General features: G+C 62.8%; 5 protein-coding genes and 2 non-coding genes across 7 annotated transcripts; 4 read left to right on the forward strand and 3 right to left on the reverse strand.

Annotated features, from left to right (window-relative positions):
- Window positions 1-683: 683 nt before the first annotated feature.
- On the reverse strand, window positions 684-3,010 carry PROCA1 (protein interacting with cyclin A1). Its single transcript, XM_066563578.1, has 4 exons — window positions 2,709-3,010; window positions 1,533-1,665; window positions 1,315-1,449; window positions 684-1,232 (listed from the first exon to the last, which is right to left on the reverse strand). The coding sequence occupies exons 1-4, from the start codon at window positions 2,887-2,889 to the stop codon at window positions 740-742; spliced, it is 942 nt and encodes a 313-aa protein (XP_066419675.1). The 5' UTR covers window positions 2,890-3,010; the 3' UTR covers window positions 684-739.
- A 688-nt stretch (window positions 3,011-3,698) lies between these two features.
- Window positions 3,699-5,368, forward strand: LOC136565003 (adenine phosphoribosyltransferase-like). Its single transcript, XM_066563393.1, has 6 exons — window positions 3,699-4,057; window positions 4,173-4,322; window positions 4,429-4,522; window positions 4,600-4,746; window positions 4,825-4,920; window positions 5,009-5,368. The coding sequence occupies exons 2-6, from the start codon at window positions 4,200-4,202 to the stop codon at window positions 5,134-5,136; spliced, it is 588 nt and encodes a 195-aa protein (XP_066419490.1). The 5' UTR covers window positions 3,699-4,057; window positions 4,173-4,199; the 3' UTR covers window positions 5,137-5,368.
- Window positions 5,369-5,485: 117 nt separating this feature from the next.
- On the reverse strand, window positions 5,486-7,893 carry RAB34 (RAB34, member RAS oncogene family). Its single transcript, XM_066563392.1, has 10 exons — window positions 7,549-7,893; window positions 7,375-7,466; window positions 6,870-6,935; window positions 6,589-6,690; window positions 6,456-6,520; window positions 6,328-6,379; window positions 6,126-6,207; window positions 5,956-6,046; window positions 5,759-5,869; window positions 5,486-5,668 (listed from the first exon to the last, which is right to left on the reverse strand). The coding sequence occupies exons 1-10, from the start codon at window positions 7,600-7,602 to the stop codon at window positions 5,601-5,603; spliced, it is 783 nt and encodes a 260-aa protein (XP_066419489.1). The 5' UTR covers window positions 7,603-7,893; the 3' UTR covers window positions 5,486-5,600.
- Window positions 7,894-8,690: 797 nt separating this feature from the next.
- On the forward strand, window positions 8,691-10,722 carry RPL23A (ribosomal protein L23a). Its single transcript, XM_066563484.1, has 5 exons — window positions 8,691-8,794; window positions 9,222-9,402; window positions 9,636-9,812; window positions 10,182-10,251; window positions 10,661-10,722. Exons 1-5 carry the CDS (start codon window positions 8,770-8,772, stop codon window positions 10,673-10,675), a joined length of 468 nt encoding a protein of 155 aa, XP_066419581.1. The 5' UTR covers window positions 8,691-8,769; the 3' UTR covers window positions 10,676-10,722.
- On the forward strand, window positions 9,495-9,565 carry LOC136565272 (small nucleolar RNA Z17). Its single transcript, XR_010784832.1, has one exon. It is a non-coding gene; the product is annotated as a small nucleolar RNA Z17 (small nucleolar RNA).
- LOC136565284 (small nucleolar RNA SNORD42) lies at window positions 10,046-10,111 on the forward strand. Its single transcript, XR_010784844.1, has one exon. It is a non-coding gene; the product is annotated as a small nucleolar RNA SNORD42 (small nucleolar RNA).
- A 2,723-nt stretch (window positions 10,723-13,445) lies between the features above and the next one.
- Window positions 13,446-15,446, reverse strand: TLCD1 (TLC domain containing 1). The gene is made up of 4 exons (XM_066563547.1): window positions 15,235-15,446; window positions 15,011-15,093; window positions 14,612-14,694; window positions 13,446-14,209 (listed from the first exon to the last, which is right to left on the reverse strand). The coding sequence occupies exons 1-4, from the start codon at window positions 15,429-15,431 to the stop codon at window positions 13,814-13,816; spliced, it is 759 nt and encodes a 252-aa protein (XP_066419644.1). The 5' UTR covers window positions 15,432-15,446; the 3' UTR covers window positions 13,446-13,813.
- Between the last annotated feature and the right edge of the window lie 1,326 nt (window positions 15,447-16,772).

The raw sequence follows: 16,772 nt of genomic DNA on the forward strand, positions 1-16,772 counted from the left end.
GAGCCATACTCCACCCTTGGAAGCACTTTGGAGGAGTTGGTGGCCATGCCCTATTCCCTGCTCCTGGCTACAGGGGCCCAGACAGGGTCCCCACCCACCAGGAAGGGACACAGGCCGCTCTCTGTGCCCCAGCTCTTCCCAGGCAGCGTCTGCCTTTGTCCCAGGGCTGGAAAAGTGTCTGTTGTCCCACTCTAAGGAGCTCTGCAGGCATTTGAGGAGCCTTCAGGGAGGGCCAAGCCCCTGTTCCTCCCCAAGGAAGGGAGAAGGAGTTGATGCTGGTGTGGGAGCATGGGAAAGGCAAGGCATGAGAGAGCTTGGGTAGTGCAATTCAGAGAACTCCCAGAGAAAATGAGATGCCTGGGGAGCTGGAATTTAACCCCCTAGCAGGGGAGCTGAAACTGGGGCTCAGCCCTGCTGCCAGCACGTGGCCAAGAGCTGTGTCCCCAGTGCCAGGACAATGACATGAGCTGAGAGGAACAGTGAGGAACAGCTCAAACCCCTGGATACCACCCAGCTCTGTCCCCAGTGCCAGGACAATGACATGGACCTCCTTCAGCAGTGAGGAACAGCTCAAAGCCCTGGATACCACCCAGCTCTAGGTGTTCCACAGGATCAGCCCCGGGATTTCCCCTGGATGCTGCCCCTGGTGCCATCCTTTCCCCCAGAGACAAAACCAAGGATGCTCAAGCAGATGTAAATTTATTTCACAGCCAGGACCCATGCAGGGCTCAGGGAGGACTCAGAGCTGCAGCTCTTGTGCGGGCTCAGCCTCAGTTTTACTTTTCAGCCTCTTCTTTCTGTTCCTCTCCTTCCTCCTCCTCTTCCCGCTGGTGGTGGAGACCGGGGAGGGAGTGGCTGGCACTGGCTGCCTGCCCACTCCCTCCCGTGCTGGGGCATCACTCAGGATGGTGTTGGATGATGGCAGCAGGGCCCAGGGATCAGCAGGGCCAGCAGGATGGCTCCGTGCCCTCTTTTCAGAAGAGCCTTTCTTTTTCAGACCTTTCCCCTTATTCTTCTTATCTTTCTTTCTCTTCCTCTCTTTCTTGCCTGCCTTGGGGGGTGTCCCTGTGTGATGATCCACTGGGAGGGCTCCTCCTCCCCCTGTGCTTGCCCATGGGGGGCTCAGGGGGACTCCCCTGGGCCTGGCTGCCCTGTCGATGAGCTCCCCCCCAAATTCATACAGCACCGGCTCTCGGGGCACCGCCACGGCCACCGTGTTGTACGCCTTGCACCTGCCAAAATCCAGGAGGCACCACAGGGTGGGACAAGCCCCACAGGGCAAGGGGACGGTCCCCAGGGCAGGGGGACACTCACCAGACATAGAGATAGGGCTCCACACACTCCTCCCTGTAGGTGAACTCGAAGCAGGGCACCTGGATGACGTTGAAGAAGGCCTGGCCCACCACGCGCGAGGCCGTGTCGTTCACCCGCCGCAGGCACTCCCTCAACCTGCCCGGGGCACAGCGGGCTCAGGGGGCTGCCAGCCCCCGGGGGGATGCCAGGGAGCCCTGGGGCACTTTGGGGACGCTCACCTGAGGTCGCAGTCGCAGTGGCTGATGGTGTGCCAGCGCAGGTTGCGGTAGCCGTAGCGGGCGGTGAAGGGGTGGATGACGTGCTGGCAGTGGTCATGCTCCCGGCAGCACCGGTCCGTGTCCCGGTGCTCCCCTGCAGAGAAACGGGGGCTGCAGGCAGGGCTGGGGTTGGGCTAGGCCAGGGCTAGGATCAGGATTGGATTGGGCTGGGGTTGGGCTGGGCCAGGGCTAGGATCAGGACTGATTGGGCTGATGCATGCATGGAATGATGCTGGGGTAGGTAAGGGTGGATGGGTTCAGCTGGATCAGCGCTTGGGTGGGGACAAGGCTGGCACTGGGAGGGGGACTGGGCTGTGCCAATACCACACTGGGGATGAGACTGGGGTCCTGGAAAGGGCCACAAGAGGGTTTAGGCTGGGATCAGGATAGCAACAGGGAGTGGAGCAGTATTGGGATGGGCTTTGAATATATACTAAGAAATAAATAAAAGGTGAGTAGTCCATTGGCAAAAGAAGATCTGCACTTGTGAACTGAGTCTTCCTTTCCACTCAGTTTCAGCCATAATTCTTGAGTGCAATGTCAGGATCCACCTCTTTGTTAGGCCAAGTAATTTGCAAAGCACAATTCCTCACTGATTTCCTATCTTAAATAATGAAGGCTTTGTAGGGCCAGAAGAGAGGAGAAGAGTGTGAGAAGGTATTTTCCTAATGGTCAGCCCTACAGAAGAAGTTTGGATCAAAATATTGGTCAGAAAAACAGGAAGAGATGACAAAGCCCTGGGATGGGGACTGGAATGGCAGCAGGATGGACCACAGAGTAGGCTGGGGACAGAGGGTGGATCAAGAGTGGAGCAGCACCAGGAAGAATTGTGATAGGGACTAGGCAGAGGTGAACTGGGATTGGGCTGGTGCTTGGGTGGGGACTGAACTGGAACAGACAGGGATTGAACTAGCATGGGAACAGGGGCTGGAGTAGACCAGTCCATCCAGACCAGTACTGGGGTGGACTGGATTAGGATTGGTGGGGATAGCGATGGGTTGGGGATGGGATGGAGCAGTGGGTTGGGGATGGGATGGGATGGGATGGGATGGGATGGGATGAGAAGGGATGGGATGAGAAGGGATGGGATGAGATGGGATGGGAAGATACATGTAGCAGCATCCCTGCCGCCCTTACCCAGCTGCTCGTAGCTGTCCGCGTTGCTGCCCGCACCGCACCACAGCGTCCCGGGGTAGGTGAGCCCGCGGCGGGCGCGGGGCCGTCCCGGCGAGGCCGCTCCGGGGGCAGGCGGCAGCAGGAGCAGGAGGAGGAAGAGGAGGAGGAGGAGGAGGCGGCAGAGCAGCCCCGGGGCGCACATGGCACCGCGCCGCTCGCCGCCGTGGGGCCGCCTTATAGAGCGGTGCAGCCCGCCCACGCGGGGCGGCCCGGCACGGCTTGGCACGGCCCGGCACCGCGCGGAGGGTCCCGCAGAGCCGGGGTGCTGCCGCCGCTCCCGCAGCCACCGCACGTCCCGCGCCGGCAGCCCGCGGGGAAGGGGTCACCCCTCCCGGTGGGACCGGCCCCGTTGCTGTGGCAGCCGGTGGGGTGATGTGCCGGGACCGGTAACGAGCCGGCCCCAAACCCCCGCCCCGTGACGCACCGGCCCCCGCGCAGCCCCCGGCCCCGGAGCGGCCCCCGACGGGAGAACGATGCTCCCGGCATCCCTGCGTCCCTGCATCCCTGCATCCCTGCATCCCTGCGTCCCTGCATCCCTCCCTGAGGATGCTCTGTGCGGCCCCGGATCCCGGCCCACAGATGCTCCTCGCATCCCCTTCCCGCGGTGCTCCCCACATCTCCACATCCCATCCCATGAGTGCGTGCTGCATCCCCATGTCCCAATCCCAGGGACGCTCCCTGTGGCCCCACATCCCATGCCATGGATGTGCCTCCCACAGGACAGCCCAGAGCCCGGTGCCCAGCTGGGCTGGCTGCCCACACCGGCATTCCCAGAGCGCTGCCAGGGCTGTCCCTCCTGGCCAGCTCCTGCCCCCGGAGCCCATTGGCAGTCAGGACACAGCCCTGGCTCGCTGGGATGCTGTGGCAGCCAGTTCTCAGCAGGGCAGGACAGTGCCTGGACACCCCAACGGGGACGTGCGTGGCCTCAAAAAATCCCTGTGCTGCCCAAGATCACCGAAAGCTGCAGGAAATACCCCTGATCATCACCCTGGCTGGCTGACCCCGACATCACAGGGTGCCACCCCAGTGTGCCACCCACGCTGGCACAGGTAGCTGGCGCTGGGGACACCCACATGGGCTGCAAGTGCCACAGCCCCGTTGGTTCCCAGCACAGCCCTGCCTGGCTGGGACAGCAGAGCCAGTGGGGGACATCAGTGGCCCATGGGAAGGGTTCCTGCCTGGCTCTGTCCCAGTGTCCAGCTGGCTGAGGGTGCTGGCCCAGGGCCATAGGGGCTGCCCCCGCTCAGCTGTCGCTGTCTGTGACGCTCCTGTGACGGTCCCGCTCGGCTCAGCCCTGCCACCAGCACCAGGTATGGAGCCAGAACGGGAACCCTGGGCCCTGGGGTGCCACGTGTGGGTGTGGGTGTGGGTGGGGGGCACCAGGCCATGGGGAAGTGGGGAAGTCTCACCCCACTTCGTGCTCAGTGCTTGCAGCGCCTGCAGTCCCCACGCATGGACCTGTGCCACGTCCCTGCCACCCGGGAGAAGGGCTGGTACCTGGCACTGATGGCCCCCAACGTCAAAGGTCCCAACTATGCCTGGCTGGACCCCTCCCGGCTCTACTGCCACCCGCAAGTACCCAGTGCCTGGGGTGGGCTGCACCTCCAGGGGCTGCTGGGGCACCCAGCTGTGGGTGCCCAGGTTGGGCTGCCCACACCCAGCCCCTCCACTCTCCCCCCAGGGCTTGCAGGACTGCCTGGCCGACCTGCTGCAGCCCTTCCAGGGAGATGCCATCGACATGGTGGCCGGCATCGACGCCATGGGCTTCATCCTGGGTGAGCAGGGCACGGCTCACAGGCGAGCACAGGGTCCCCTGTCCTGGGGGTCCTGACAGTGCTGTGCCCACCTGCAGGCGCTGCAGCTGCTGCTACCCTGCGGAAAGGCTTCCTGGCCATCCGCAAAGCCGGGCACCTGTGCGTGCAGACGGAGGCTCAGCCCTACAGCGACTACTCGGGCCGACAGAAGCTGATGGAGCTCCGCACCGACGCCATCTCACCGGGTGAGCCAGGGGTGCTGCTCTCCTGGGGGGCTGCAGGGTGGGCACGGGGCACTCATGCGCAGCCTCTCCCCACTCCAGGTCTGCGCATCCTCCTGGTGGACCAGTGGGTTGAGACTGGGGGCACCATGAGAGCGGCCATTGAGCTGGTGGAGCGGCTGGGCGGGGTCGTGGCAGGTAGGAGAGGGTGCACCCATGGGTGCAGTGGGACCGCCACTCCCACAGGCTGTGGTGGGCAGTGCTGAGCCCTCGTGTGTCCCCACAGGGGTTGCTGCCATCTGCATGGAGAACAGCGAGGGAGGGAAGTGGATCCAGGAGCGCTACAAGTGCTCCCACTGTGTCCCCCCCCGCCTGCAGCCCCACTTCGACCAGCACCAGTTGGGCTGGGAGTGATGTGGGAGTGTCACCTCGTGTGTCCTCCTGAGAGAGACACATCCCCCCTGGCTCTACAGGACAGGGATGCTCCTCGGTGGAAAAGGAACTCGTCCTCAGTGGCAGCCATCCATCCTCCTGCTTGCCTGTGAGCCTGGAGGCTGCACCAGGGACAGGGAGACCCACAGCCAGCCCCAGCCCCCAGCCCCACGCCTTTCTTACAAAGCATAAAAAAGATTTTATTAAGACAAAAGGGAGCCTGAGGACATCTCCCCCTGCGAGCAGTACCTGGGTTTGCATAGCTACAGGAGCCACATGGGTGCTCCTGCCCGCCCCAGCCAGGGGTGCCCAGGCAGGCCAGGGGTGCCCAGGCAGGCCAGGGGCCAGGAGGGGCTGGGGGTGGCAGGGACGTCTCCTCGGGGCCGGCCGGGGTCGCCCCTCTTTGGTCCAGAGGTGTGAGCACGGAGGGGGCTGGGGCTGTCCCCTCACTGGCAGCACTTGGGTTTCTTGCGGGGCGTTGACAGGTACAGGTCGCTCTCCTTGCTGCTGATCCCTGAGGGACAGAGGGAGGAGGGAGGGAGGGTGGGTGTGTGTGTGGGGGGACAAGGGGGACACCCGGGCGGGGCTGGCCGGGGCTACTCACGCACGGTGTCGCCGATCCTGCGGGCGCCGCTGCCGCGCTCCAGCTCGGCCAGCACGCTGCTCTCAAAGGTCAGCGCCGCCACTCGGAAGAAGAAATCCCGCACGTTCTCCCCTGCCCCACGGGAAGAAGAGACCCCCTGAGTGCCCCCCGTCCTGGCTGATGTGGGGTCTGCAGCCTCCCACCCAGCTGGGACTCACCAGTGAGTGAGGACACAGCCCAGTACTCTGCCTGCATCTCCTGGGCCACCTTGAGAGCATCCTTCTCCATCAGGCTGTACTGTGCTGGGGTCTGCCAACCAGGCCGGGCACGGGTGGGTGACAGGGACAGCCAGGGCACGGTTTGCCCGCAGGGAGGGGGACACACTCACGCTCAGATCCTTCTTGGAGCCCACCAGAAAGAGGATCACGTTGGATGGGTCGTTCTCCTTCAGGGCATCAGCCAGCCACTGCCTGTGGAGCCACTGTCACTAGCTGGTGGCCAGCACTGCTCACACAGCACAGCAGCCCCACAGCCCCTCTCTGTCCCCCACTCTCATCCCTGGCCCCTCCTCTGGGCCATGTGTCACCTACCGTGTGTGCTCCAGGGACCCCACGTCGTTGACATCGAAGACAATCACGATGGCTGGGGAGGAAGGAGGGTGAGATGGGGACAGGGACGGGGACAGTGGGGTGGGCAGCTGGGCTGCAGGGGAGCTCACCCTGTGCTCCCCGGTAATAGGTGGAGGCGATGCACTTGAAACGCTCCTGGCCGGCCGTGTCCCACCTGGGGGGGGTGTGGGAGGTGAGGGGGGGTTGCAGGGGTGTGTGGGGAGGGGACTGGCACCTACTCACAGCTGCAGGCTGAAGGGCACCCCCAGCACCTCAAACCGCTCCATCTCGAAATCCACCCCGATGGTCGCCTTGTAGTTCTTATCAAAAGTGTCCTTGCAAAACCTGGGGGGGAGGCAGGGGGGTATCAACATCCCCTGACCCCGTGGGGACTCAGTGCCCCCCGCCCCGGGAGTGCCCAGCACCAGAGCTGGGCTCAGCCCAAGGTGCTGTTGCCCTTTGGGGGAGAGGAGTCACTTCCCCCCTCTCCATCCCCCTCCGAGCCTCCCCGGGGCTCCCGTTACCGATTGATCAGGCACGTCTTCCCCACCGAGAGGTCGCCCACCACGATAATCTTGGAGATCTTGAACCTGCAGCGAGGGGGACGCGAGGCTCAGCAGGGTGGGGGGCACAGCCGGGCTGTCCCCGAGGGTTTTGGGCTGGTCCCATCCCATCCCCGCCCGGCCCCTCGTGTCCGCAGCGCTCCGCTTCCCGGCCCTCCGCGGTTCATCCGGGACCCCCGAGCTCCCCCGATGTCCCCCCCGCTCCGTATCCCGGCCCCTCCGCGGTTCATCCCGCATCCCCGGTGTCCCCCCCGCCGCTCATCCCGGATCCCCGCTCCCGCCCCGCGCTCCCCCCGTGTCCCCCCCGCTCCGCATTCCAGGGCCGTGACGCAGGGCTCGGCACCGGGCAGCGCCGGCAGCCACGCGGCGCCCACGCCGGGGACCCCCGCCCGCGGCTGGCGGCACCGAGGGTCCCTTGTCATCCCCCCAGCCCGACAGCGGGGACCCCAAACCCCGCGGGACAGACCCCACGGTGCCCGTCCGCTGCTCCTGGCAGGCGTCGGCCACCGTGGGGTGGAAGGCGGGGCGGGTGTGCAGGGCGGCCTCCTTGCGAAAACACTGCGAGGGGACAAAGAGGGACAGCGGGGTGAGCACGGGGCTCGGCCGGGTCACCCCCGGGCTGGCGGGTCCCCCTGCTCACCGCGGGCAGGTCGGCGATGACCCTGTCCCTGCGGACCGGGGCCAGCATGTTCATGGTCCGTGGGTGGCCGGGGCAGCGGGGACGGGATGAGGGTCAGGTGGGGTCTGGGGACACAGACAGCAAGGGGTGGTCATATCCCCATGTCACAGTTGTCGCCGTGAACAGCATTGTGGATCATGGTTGTCGCCGTGCCCCCAGGTGGGGCTGTCCCCTTATCCCAACAGTGTCCACTTTTCCCTTGTCCCTGTGTCCTGATTCCCCACGTCACCAAGGATGGCTGTCCCCACATCTCTGCCACCTCGAGGTCCCTGCCTGTGGCTGTCCTCACACCCTGGGGCACAGCTGTCCCCGTGTCCCAGCCATCCCCACATCCCCAGTGTGCCACCCCAGGGTGTCACTGTCCCCCTGCCCCAGGCGTGGCTGTCCCACACCCGTGTCCCAGCTGTCCCCGTGTCCCGCCACCCTCACATTCCTGCACGCCCGGGTACCACTGTCCCCGCGATCCATCCATCCATCCATCGCCGTGTCCCAGCTGTCCCCACGGCCACCCCAGGGTATGGCTGTCCCTGCCCCGCAATCTGTCTGTCCCCAAGTGCCACCCAGCCCCATCCCCGTGTCCCACCGCTCCCCGCGTGTCCCCCCCGTCCCGCGTCCGCCGTGCACAGATCCCGCTGTCCCCTCTCCTCATCCCAGTCCAAGATCAAGCTCTCCCCGCCTCGTCCCTGTCCCCACGGCGAGGGAATGAAGCGGGCTGTCCCCGTTACCGCCAACCTCCCAGCGCCGGTAGCGGTGCTCGGTGCTTCACGCCCAGTCCCGGAGTAACCGGCGTCCTGGCCCCTCCCACGCCCCCGAACGGGGGCGTGGGAGGGGCCAGGACGCCGGTTACTCCGGGACTGGGCCATTGAGCTGCTACTACCGCGGCGGGACCCCGGTAATGCCCCGCCACCCAGGGGCTCACCCCGGTCCCGCACCGCCACGACGGCGGGGAGGGACAGCAGCGTGCCAGACTACAACTCCCATGACGCCCTACGGAGCGCGGGACAGCGCTGCGCGTGCGCGCAGGAGTCCGTTAGCGAGTACTACCACTACCGGCATGCTCCGAAGATGTCGTGAGAGTTGGGCCGGAGGGGTGGTGGCGATTCCCTTGCTCCCGCGAGATTTGGGGGTATAAGCCCGTGCTGCGCGGAGCAGGAGACCCCTTTCGGCTTCCGCCTGGCCAAGATGGCGCCCAAGGCGAAGAAGGAGGGTGAGGGCGCGGGGCGCCGGGTCCGCGTTGGGGTCCCCGGGTGGCGTGTGGGATCCCACGGGGTGTTGGTGTATGTGGGTGGGAGCCGGGCTGAGCGAAGCGGGGAGTGGCGCAGAGTTCCAGCGCTGTGTTCAGCGCGGGCACGTGGAGGTGGTGGGAGAGGCCTGCCGGGTTGTCTGAGGGAGGCGGGGGATGTTCCCATCTCGGTGCTAGGAATCCTGCGCGGGCAGGGAATAAGTGCCTTTTCCCGCACTGAAACGGGAGACTTCTAACACAGTTGGGCGTTTTGGGGGCTTCTCTTGGTTGGATGAGGGAGCGCGGGCCGCTGGGTGAGGTGCTGCTCGCTGACCCGGGGAAGCCATGCCTGGCCGGGGAGCGCACCCCGACCCTGCAGATCCGTGTGGCGCTGACTGAGCTCTCCTCACAGCTGTGCCTCCGAAGACAGAGGCTAAGGCAAAGGCGCTGAAGGCCAAGAAGGCCGTCCTGAAGGGGGTTCACAGCCACAAGAAGAAGAAGATCCGCACGTCGCCCACATTCCGCAGGCCCAAGACGCTGCGGCTGCGGAGGCAGCCCAAATACCCCCGGAAGAGCGCCCCACGGAGAAACAAGTGCGTGTGCTGGGGGGGCTCTGTCCTGCTGGGGGGTTTGGGAGGTGGGAGCAACCCCGTGAATGGGCTGCTGTGGGGACCTGGTGGTTTGGGATGCAGGTGATGATTTTATGCGACCAAAGCCTGAGAGTTTGTGATTATAACCTTAGGTGACTGATGCACCCCAGAAAAAGCCCCTGAAATTCAGAGGAGCACCTGCCACTCGTCTGTTAATCATAGTACCTCTCTTGCAGGCTGGACCATTATGCCATTATCAAGTTCCCTCTGACCACAGAATCAGCGATGAAGAAGATTGAGGATAACAACACTCTGGTGTTCATCGTGGACGTCAAGGCAAACAAGCACCAGATCAAACAGGCTGTTAAGAAGCTGTATGATATCGATGTGGCCAAAGTCAACACGTTGATCAGGTGAGAATGGGGAGGAGAACAGGTCCCTGGTGGGTGTGAGGTGCTTCATTTTAGCAGAAAATGGGAATACATGTGTGAGATTCAGCAGATGTGGGACAAAGCTCCACAGCTAAGTGCAGCTTTGGACTGAGCACATCTTGGTGGAAGTGGGAAATGTTGGCTGAGCAGAGGGTTGGTTTCCTCAAGGAGCTCTTTGCCTCTTCAAGGAGCACTTCTGACACCCAGGGAGTCCTGTGCAAATGATGTAAACTTCAATTTCACTGAGTAATGTGATGTTTCCAAAGGAACCACTGATGCACACGGGGGTTGCAGGAATGTGGAGCAGGGGGAGGAGTTGTCTCTGTCCTGATGCCTCCTGTTCCTCTCTAGGCCTGATGGAGAGAAGAAGGCTTACGTCCGACTGGCTCCTGATTATGATGCACTGGATGTGGCCAACAAGGTGAGATGTCTTTGAAACTTGGAAGCTTTTTTTGCACCTTGTCCCGTGTCTCCTCCACTGATTGTTCTTCCTGAGCTTCTTCATGAGGTACTCATGTGGTGGCACTTGTGTGGCCCTGTAGCCAGACAGGATCTGAGTGCTGAGGAGCCACGTTCTCAGTCAGTTCAGTCCCCAAGGTGATTGAGGTAGGCAGGAGGCAGAGGTGGTCCAGAGTGGAGTAGGGGAATGTACAGCACAAGGATCACTGTGGGATAAGTGTACAAAGTGGATGTGTGGAGCTCTTGGGCAGGTCTGGGAGGAGGAAGCCTTGGAGGACAGGAATCCTGGGGAGATGCAGTGATGTCTGTGGTGGAGGCTCTGCCTTTCTGCCACCATAACATCTGTTTTAACATCCTTTGCTTCTTTCCAGATTGGAATCATCTAAACTGCATCTGCTGAGGACTGTACAGACTAATAAACATTGTGACACCACTGAGGGCTCTTGTGTTTTGTGACAGCACAGCCCCTGTGAGAGAGAGAGGGCACCCAGCAAACTGCTGGGCCTTCACTTCTTTAAAGGGGCTCCTCCTTCCCTTCCTGGCAGTGGGTGGGCAGAGCTGACTGCTGCACCAGAGGGTTGTGCAGGGGCACTGCTGCCCTACTCAGAGGTGTCTGGGATCCTGTCAGCATGAGGTGACACCTAAATCTCAAATATCTCTACATTTACCCCCAGGCCTCCTGTGTCTTGTGTTTTCTTGCGCAGGGTAATTGGGATGTGTTTGTGATCAGTGTTTTGTGTGTCCTTTGTCGCTTCCTTGTGGAGCACAGCACAGCTGGCCACAACAAAAACCTGTCAGTGGCTCTGATGTGGCACAGGTGACCTGTCACACCATTTCCCCAGCGTATCAGCTCTCTGCTTATGCTGCAGGTTCACATGGAACCCTGCTGCTAATCCAGCAGTGGAGGCTTTGTGGGTTTTTCTGGCACAGTCTCCACTCCATGTGCTTGCAGCGTGTGAGTTTCCCTCTTGCTGTTCCTCATGGGGTTCACTGTCCTCAGGGTTGTTTCCAAATGCTGCTGTTCCTGCCTTTGCAACGTTTGGCTCTAAGTCTCTAGGTGAAACCAGATTTTAGAGTGTTTGGAGTCAGGAGAACTGGAGCACTGGGTGAGCAGGGAGTGGGGGAGTTATGGAAAAGTCTGCAGGGTACTTGAGCTTAAGTACATACTTAGACTTGACTGAGAAAGATGATGAAAGCCCTGACCAAATATTGATTGGGGTAATTGGGCTCTTGAATGGTGGGACACTAAGTTCCTCCAGGCCTCTTGTGGAGGGTGGCAGATTCCCAGGACAGTGGGGGATGGAAAGCAGGAGCTGCTCTCAGGATTCAGGTGGAGCTTTGTGCTGGGCTGTGTGGGCCTGGCTTGACACCCCTCACTTGGGCTCAGGGGAGGTGGGCAGGAGGTGCTCCCTGCCTGCTGTAAGGGGTTAAAAACTGCCTGGAGGGAGGAGTGCTGCTTCCCTGGCACCACCAACCCAGCTTCTTCCCTGTGGATGCATAGCAGCAGGGTCCCCTGACCCCCAGGCCACCGTTTTACACATAGTAAGAAAGATGTGGGAGAAGTTGCCACTTTTGTAGCAAAGCTGCTGTCAGTGCTGGGCAAGGATTGGCTCTGGAGAGCCTGGATGTGCTGCAGCCAGAGGCTGTTAGGGATTCCACATCAGCATGACTTGCAGTCAGCCCTGGCCTTAGCTCAGCTCAGCCCAGTGGTGCTGCCCTGGTACTTCACTTGCCTCTTGCTCCTGGCTGCCAGCCTGCCTGATCCACAGCTGCACTGCTGGGGGAGGCTCCTGCTGGAAGCCAGGAGGGGAACAGTAGGGAGCTGCCTCCTTTGGGAAGCTTTGTCATGCCTGGCCTTCCACACTGGTTTAAGGACAGCGGATGTGTGAACTGGTCTGAGCCTGTGACCTGCTGGTACAGAGCTGTGTCTGCTTCAAGTAGAGAGACAAAGGGGAATGTGCAGCAATAGGGGTGAGGGGAAAATTAATGTTTGAGCTTAGTTGTGATTGTAGATGCAGTCATTTAAACTGCAGAGGCCACGAGGCTTCAGCTGCAGCTGGAAGATGCACACATAGCTGTTGGGATGTGCTGCTGAGAGCAAGGCTGGGCCCTGCCAGGGCTGCTGAGCTCTGCTTTGAGCGAGGAGGGACAAGGAGCAGGTTTGGAGCTGGCATCGATCCCTGCCCACACTGTCCCAGCTATCACATCTCTGTTCCAGCTGCCAGCCTCTTCCTGGCACTGTGTCAGTGCACACCAGGGAGTCCCACCAGGATCCATCCACATCCTGTGGGGTGTTTCCCAGCTCTCTGGTGGAAAGGTGATCCCCCACTGCCTCCCCTTAACCACTGGCTCATTTCAGCTGCAATTTCTGTCTCTGCCTGAGCCGGGCAGGTGCTGGGGTGGGTGGGACACATCGTGCCCGGAGCAGGGGCTGGGCAGGAGTGCCTCTGAGCCCTGCTGCTAACACTGATCCTGGAGCTGTTAGCATCAGCAGGATGTGCCTCTCTGGTGCTCCACAGGACCGGCTGGGCCAGTTCTGGCCCCACTCTCCCAGGGAGCTGAACCCCCCTTCTGTTCTCACTGCTCTGGGAGAGCTGCTGGAACCGTCCTGGTCCTGTGGCTGCAGGATAGGGCCCAGCACGCTCACAGGGCTGCAGCTGCACTGCACCAGTGAAGACTGCTCCAGGGGGATGCAAGCATGCAATAATCTTCCAGGAAGAGCCCTTGGCCTCACATGGCTTTTCCATGCCAGCTCCACTTCACGTGGCTGCTGGGTGAGTCACACAGCCCAGCCAGGCTCCTCACCATCAGGCTGGAGACAGGCAGGTCAGGCACTGCCACAAGGCTCAGTACCTCTCCTGGTTCCCTTCAACTGTCCCTTGCACAGCCCTGGGTCTCTGGAAGAGCAGAGGAATGAGGAAGAAGAGGGGAACCCATCCACACAAGAAACAGAGTTGTGCTCAAGGCTCAACCGGGTTGGCAGGACCCAGCAGGCTGAAAGGTCCCTAGAACAAAGCCAGCAGCAGAAATGTGCCCTCTCCCTCCCTGAGAACTGCCAGCCCTCCTCTGGGAACGGGGCACATCCTTTCCCACAGCCCTGACCCAGGGAGAATCTCCGACCTGCTCTGCCCCACAGAAGAGCCAGCCCAGGTGTGCTGCGGCAGCAGTACATAGACTGATTTTAATGCACATTACACCCAACATCACCACGGGAGGGAACTCCTCCCCTCCCTCACAACCCTTCCAGGCATCAGCTGCAAAGCACAGCCACCCCTGGCCCTCCAGCTGCCTGCAGGGAAGCTGGCTTGGGCTGCTTCTCCATCGGCTGTGCCTCTGGCTTCAGCAGCATCCCCGCAGCTCGGTGAAGCTGTCGGGCTGGTCCAGCAGGGAAGCGCTTTTAGGCAGCAGAGCGGGTGAAGGCAGGGCCTGGGGCCAGGGAGAAAGCCCTAAGGCACATCAGAGCAGCTTTGGAGAGCCCAAAACTTCCAGGAGCCGGAGGCCGGGTCCCCCTTGGCGCGCATGTTTCAGTCTATCAGAAACTTCTCACCGTCTACATCTCTCCCTGCAGAGCCCTTGCGCAGGGAGGGGAAAAAATCAGAGCGGAGGAGGCGGGAGAAGTACATGAGGATCATGGCATCGAGCAGCAGGAGGTTGGCAGTGAGGAAGGCACCCTGGCCCTGCAGCTCCACGTGGCGGAGGAAATAGCAGGTGAGGTAAGCCTGGGGAGCCAGGCGGAAGGCGAAGTACACCACCAGGTTGATGTATTTGTTGGCCTCGTAGAGCGCCGGCGAAGGCACGTTGCTCATCTTCAGCAGCATGCGCACCGTGAGGAAGATGTTGCTCACCTCCACCAGCAGCAGCAGCACCGCTGCCACCAGGAAGCGGCCTGTGATGATGAGCGAGATGAAGGCAGAGATGGCCTGGGACACACACACACACACAGAGAACAGGGTCAGCTCGCCTTGCCCTGGGGAAAGCGAGTCCTTCCCTGCCCTTAGTGAGAGCACACAGTTTTCCCCACCCAGAGGTCCCAGCAGGCACCTGAGCTTAGAGAAAACCAGTCTGGAAAGCCAGATCCCCCAGGACCAGTTACACCTCCCTGTGCTGGGATGAGCCTCCAGCTCTTCCCCCTCCCAGCTCCCAGCCTGTCTGGCTCCAGGCACTCGGAGCCGATGCTGGCAGGCGTCCTGCTCTCGCCTTGTTGGTGCAGAGCCTACCTGGCAGCCAGGGTGAGGCAGACACAAGGGCTCCAGCTTGCCCATGAAACCTGGGTGGGCTGAGCCCTGGGGTGTGTGTTAGCCCCCCATGCTGGCCATACTCACCATGGCATGGTGCACCAGGTACTCCCAAGATGAGCGGGACTGATGGTTGAAGATGATGTCAAGGGTATCGTGGATGAAGTAGCCTGTGGGATGAAAGAGAGCATTCAGGTCTGGCTTGTGCACTGTGACCCACTGTAGAAAGGAGGAGCAGTGAGGAGGAGGAGAAGGGTGGTGTGACTGTTCTTCAGGTACCTCCACCCCGTCTGGGTATGGAGAGACGGCCATTCCCTGGGGGTTGGCAGCCTGTGGGCTCCACGCTGTGATTAAGGCAGGAAGCATGGAGCTGCCCAGCCCTTGAGCCAGTGGCTCGTCCCGAGCCAGCATACCAGGCAAAGCTGAGCAGGGAGTGGGCAAAGTCCGGCGGGGTGGCTGCGGCCACTGCCCTGCCTGGCTCCTTACCTGAGGAAAAGCAGACCAGCAGGTGCCCTGAGACGCTGTAGCCGTCCTGGATGTCGGAGAGCAGCTCCGGAGAGTGCCAGAGGCTGGGAGTGAGGAGAGGAGGAAGGGGGTCAGCCTAGGCTCCGGGACGGTGAACACGGGGACCCCCTACCCCCTGCCCCCTCCCCAGGAGTGCCCAGTTGGCAGCGTGTGCACCGTGCCCGCCGCTCCCCGCGCTGCCCTACCTGAAGAGGGCCCATAGCCCGGCCAGCACGGAGTGTGCGAAAGAGACGAGGAGATTCCTCCAGCGCCAGACGCGGCCGGGACGGCTCCTTACGGCGGCGGGCTGTGGCACGGCCACGGCCAGGCGGCGCAGTGCCGCGAAGATCGCCACGCTGCCACCCACCAGCGCCACCGAGGCCGCCCGCCAGCCCGGGCCCATCGCGCCCAGTCCGGCGGCGCGCGGCCGCGGCGGGCGGGCCCGCAGGGCCACGCCCCATCGCCGACCACACCTTCGTTCCGGCCACGCCCCCCGCATGCGCCACTGGGCCACGCCTTCCCATTGGACACTCCCCCCGCGCTGGCCGCGCCTCCCGCGCGCGCGCCTGCGCTGGGTTGGCTGCCGCTGAGGGGGCGTGGCTGCGGTTTTCATTGATAAACGGCGCGTTGGCCACGCCCCCCGGCCGTGTGTGGGTGCGCGCACGTGTGCAGAGCGTGGCGCGGGTGTGGCGCACCTGGGCAGGCGTGCAGGGCCCGCAGGTGTGCGGAGCTGCTCGGCGTGTTCCTGCTGAGCGGGCGCGGGATTGCACTGTGCGCCAGACACCGCGCGTGTGGCCCTCAGATACCGCCCGTCTGTCCTGGGCAGCGCGGGAGGGTGCGAACAGCCTGTGCCTGGCAGACGTTGCACATCTGTGCCGGGCCCTGCACATCTGCCACAGTGGTGCACAGCTGGCGCGGGCCTCGCACATCTGTTCTGCGCCCTGTGTGTGTCCCCGGCACGGTGTGGCTGTCGCCGGGGGTTGCGGCGCATTGTGTCGGGGGAGGATGCCCGAGAAAACATTTGGAAAAGTAGTGGGAGCAGCCACAAACGCTCGCCTCAAGACATGGCGGGGCGGCTGCGGTACTAAAAGGTGTCCCCTAATACCAGGCTGCAGTAGGCTGAGGCCGAAAACGCGGCACCGAAACGCGGCGGGGTGCTGGCTCCTGGTTGGGGGTCCTGCCCCATCGCTGCCCCACGCTGCAAAGGCGCCGGCTTGCGCCAGTGGGGCTGACCCCCTCCCCGGTGAACCGGGCTGGCTGTCGCTAGATGGCAGCAGGGCCACGTGGCAGTGTCACCACTGCCACTCTGTCACTGTCCCTACTCCAGGACAGAGGCCACCACTCCTGAGTGTAGGGCAGGACCCGCTTCCACGCTATAGCCGCCATCACGGCCGGCCTCGGGGGTGCTCGTGGTCCTGGAGGGTCTAAAGCAGGTCTGGGGTGTCATTTAGGGGACTCGTGCCGCTTGTGCTAGCCCCGCAGCAGCGCAACCCCCGCAGTGGGTGCCCCTCCAGGCTCGGGGCTGGAGGCTCCTGGGGACACCGCCGCTCTATGGAGGTGCGGGGGTCCTGCTGGCATCCTGCAGTGTGGGCGGGCAGCCCAGCGCACCCCAAACCTCTCTCTCCGGTCTCTCTCTCTCAGACCCAAGAGGGTCGGGCTCCCAGTGGCACTGGGGTGTCACCCAAGCGGGGGTGGCGTTACCCCCCGACCGAACCACGGAGCCCCTGGGCCATACACAGCGGCG

Source organism: Molothrus aeneus, chromosome 20, assembly GCF_037042795.1.
Source record: "Molothrus aeneus isolate 106 chromosome 20, BPBGC_Maene_1.0, whole genome shotgun sequence".
NCBI lineage: Eukaryota > Metazoa > Chordata > Aves > Passeriformes > Icteridae > Molothrus > Molothrus aeneus.

Bases quoted from the DNA above. Each gene is read 5' to 3' on its own strand.
- PROCA1 (XM_066563578.1), bottom strand. From the start codon at position 2,889: ATGTGCGCCCCGGGGCTGCTCTGCCGCCTCCTCCTCCTCCTCCTCTTC. The intron at 1,666-2,708 runs GTAAGGGCGGCA...GTTTCTCTGCAG, and splicing joins GGACAGCTACGAGCAGCTGG to GGGAGCACCGGGACACGGAC. The intron at 1,233-1,314 runs GTGAGTGTCCCC...GGATTTTGGCAG, and splicing joins GAGCCCTATCTCTATGTCTG to GTGCAAGGCGTACAACACGG.
- LOC136565003 (XM_066563393.1), top strand. From the start codon at position 4,200: ATGGACCTGTGCCACGTCCCTGCCACCCGGGAGAAGGGCTGGTACCTG. The intron at 4,323-4,428 runs GTACCCAGTGCC...CTCTCCCCCCAG, and splicing joins GGCTCTACTGCCACCCGCAA to GGCTTGCAGGACTGCCTGGC. The intron at 4,523-4,599 runs GTGAGCAGGGCA...GCCCACCTGCAG, and splicing joins CGCCATGGGCTTCATCCTGG to GCGCTGCAGCTGCTGCTACC.
- RAB34 (XM_066563392.1), bottom strand. From the start codon at position 7,602: ATGAACATGCTGGCCCCGGTCCGCAGGGACAGGGTCATCGCCGACCTG. The intron at 6,691-6,869 runs GTAACGGGAGCC...CCTCCCCCCCAG, and splicing joins AAGACGTGCCTGATCAATCG to GTTTTGCAAGGACACTTTTG. The intron at 5,669-5,758 runs GTGAGTAGCCCC...TCTGTCCCTCAG, and splicing joins CAGGATCGGCGACACCGTGC to GGATCAGCAGCAAGGAGAGC.
- RPL23A (XM_066563484.1), top strand. From the start codon at position 8,770: ATGGCGCCCAAGGCGAAGAAGGAGG. The intron at 9,403-9,635 runs GTGCGTGTGCTG...CCTCTCTTGCAG, and splicing joins AGCGCCCCACGGAGAAACAA to GCTGGACCATTATGCCATTA. The intron at 9,813-10,181 runs GTGAGAATGGGG...GTTCCTCTCTAG, and splicing joins AAAGTCAACACGTTGATCAG to GCCTGATGGAGAGAAGAAGG.
- TLCD1 (XM_066563547.1), bottom strand. From the start codon at position 15,431: ATGGGCCCGGGCTGGCGGGCGGCCTCGGTGGCGCTGGTGGGTGGCAGC. The intron at 15,094-15,234 runs GTAGGGCAGCGC...CCTCACTCCCAG, and splicing joins GGGCTATGGGCCCTCTTCAG to CCTCTGGCACTCTCCGGAGC. The intron at 14,695-15,010 runs GTAAGGAGCCAG...TTCATCCCACAG, and splicing joins GCTGGTCTGCTTTTCCTCAG to GCTACTTCATCCACGATACC.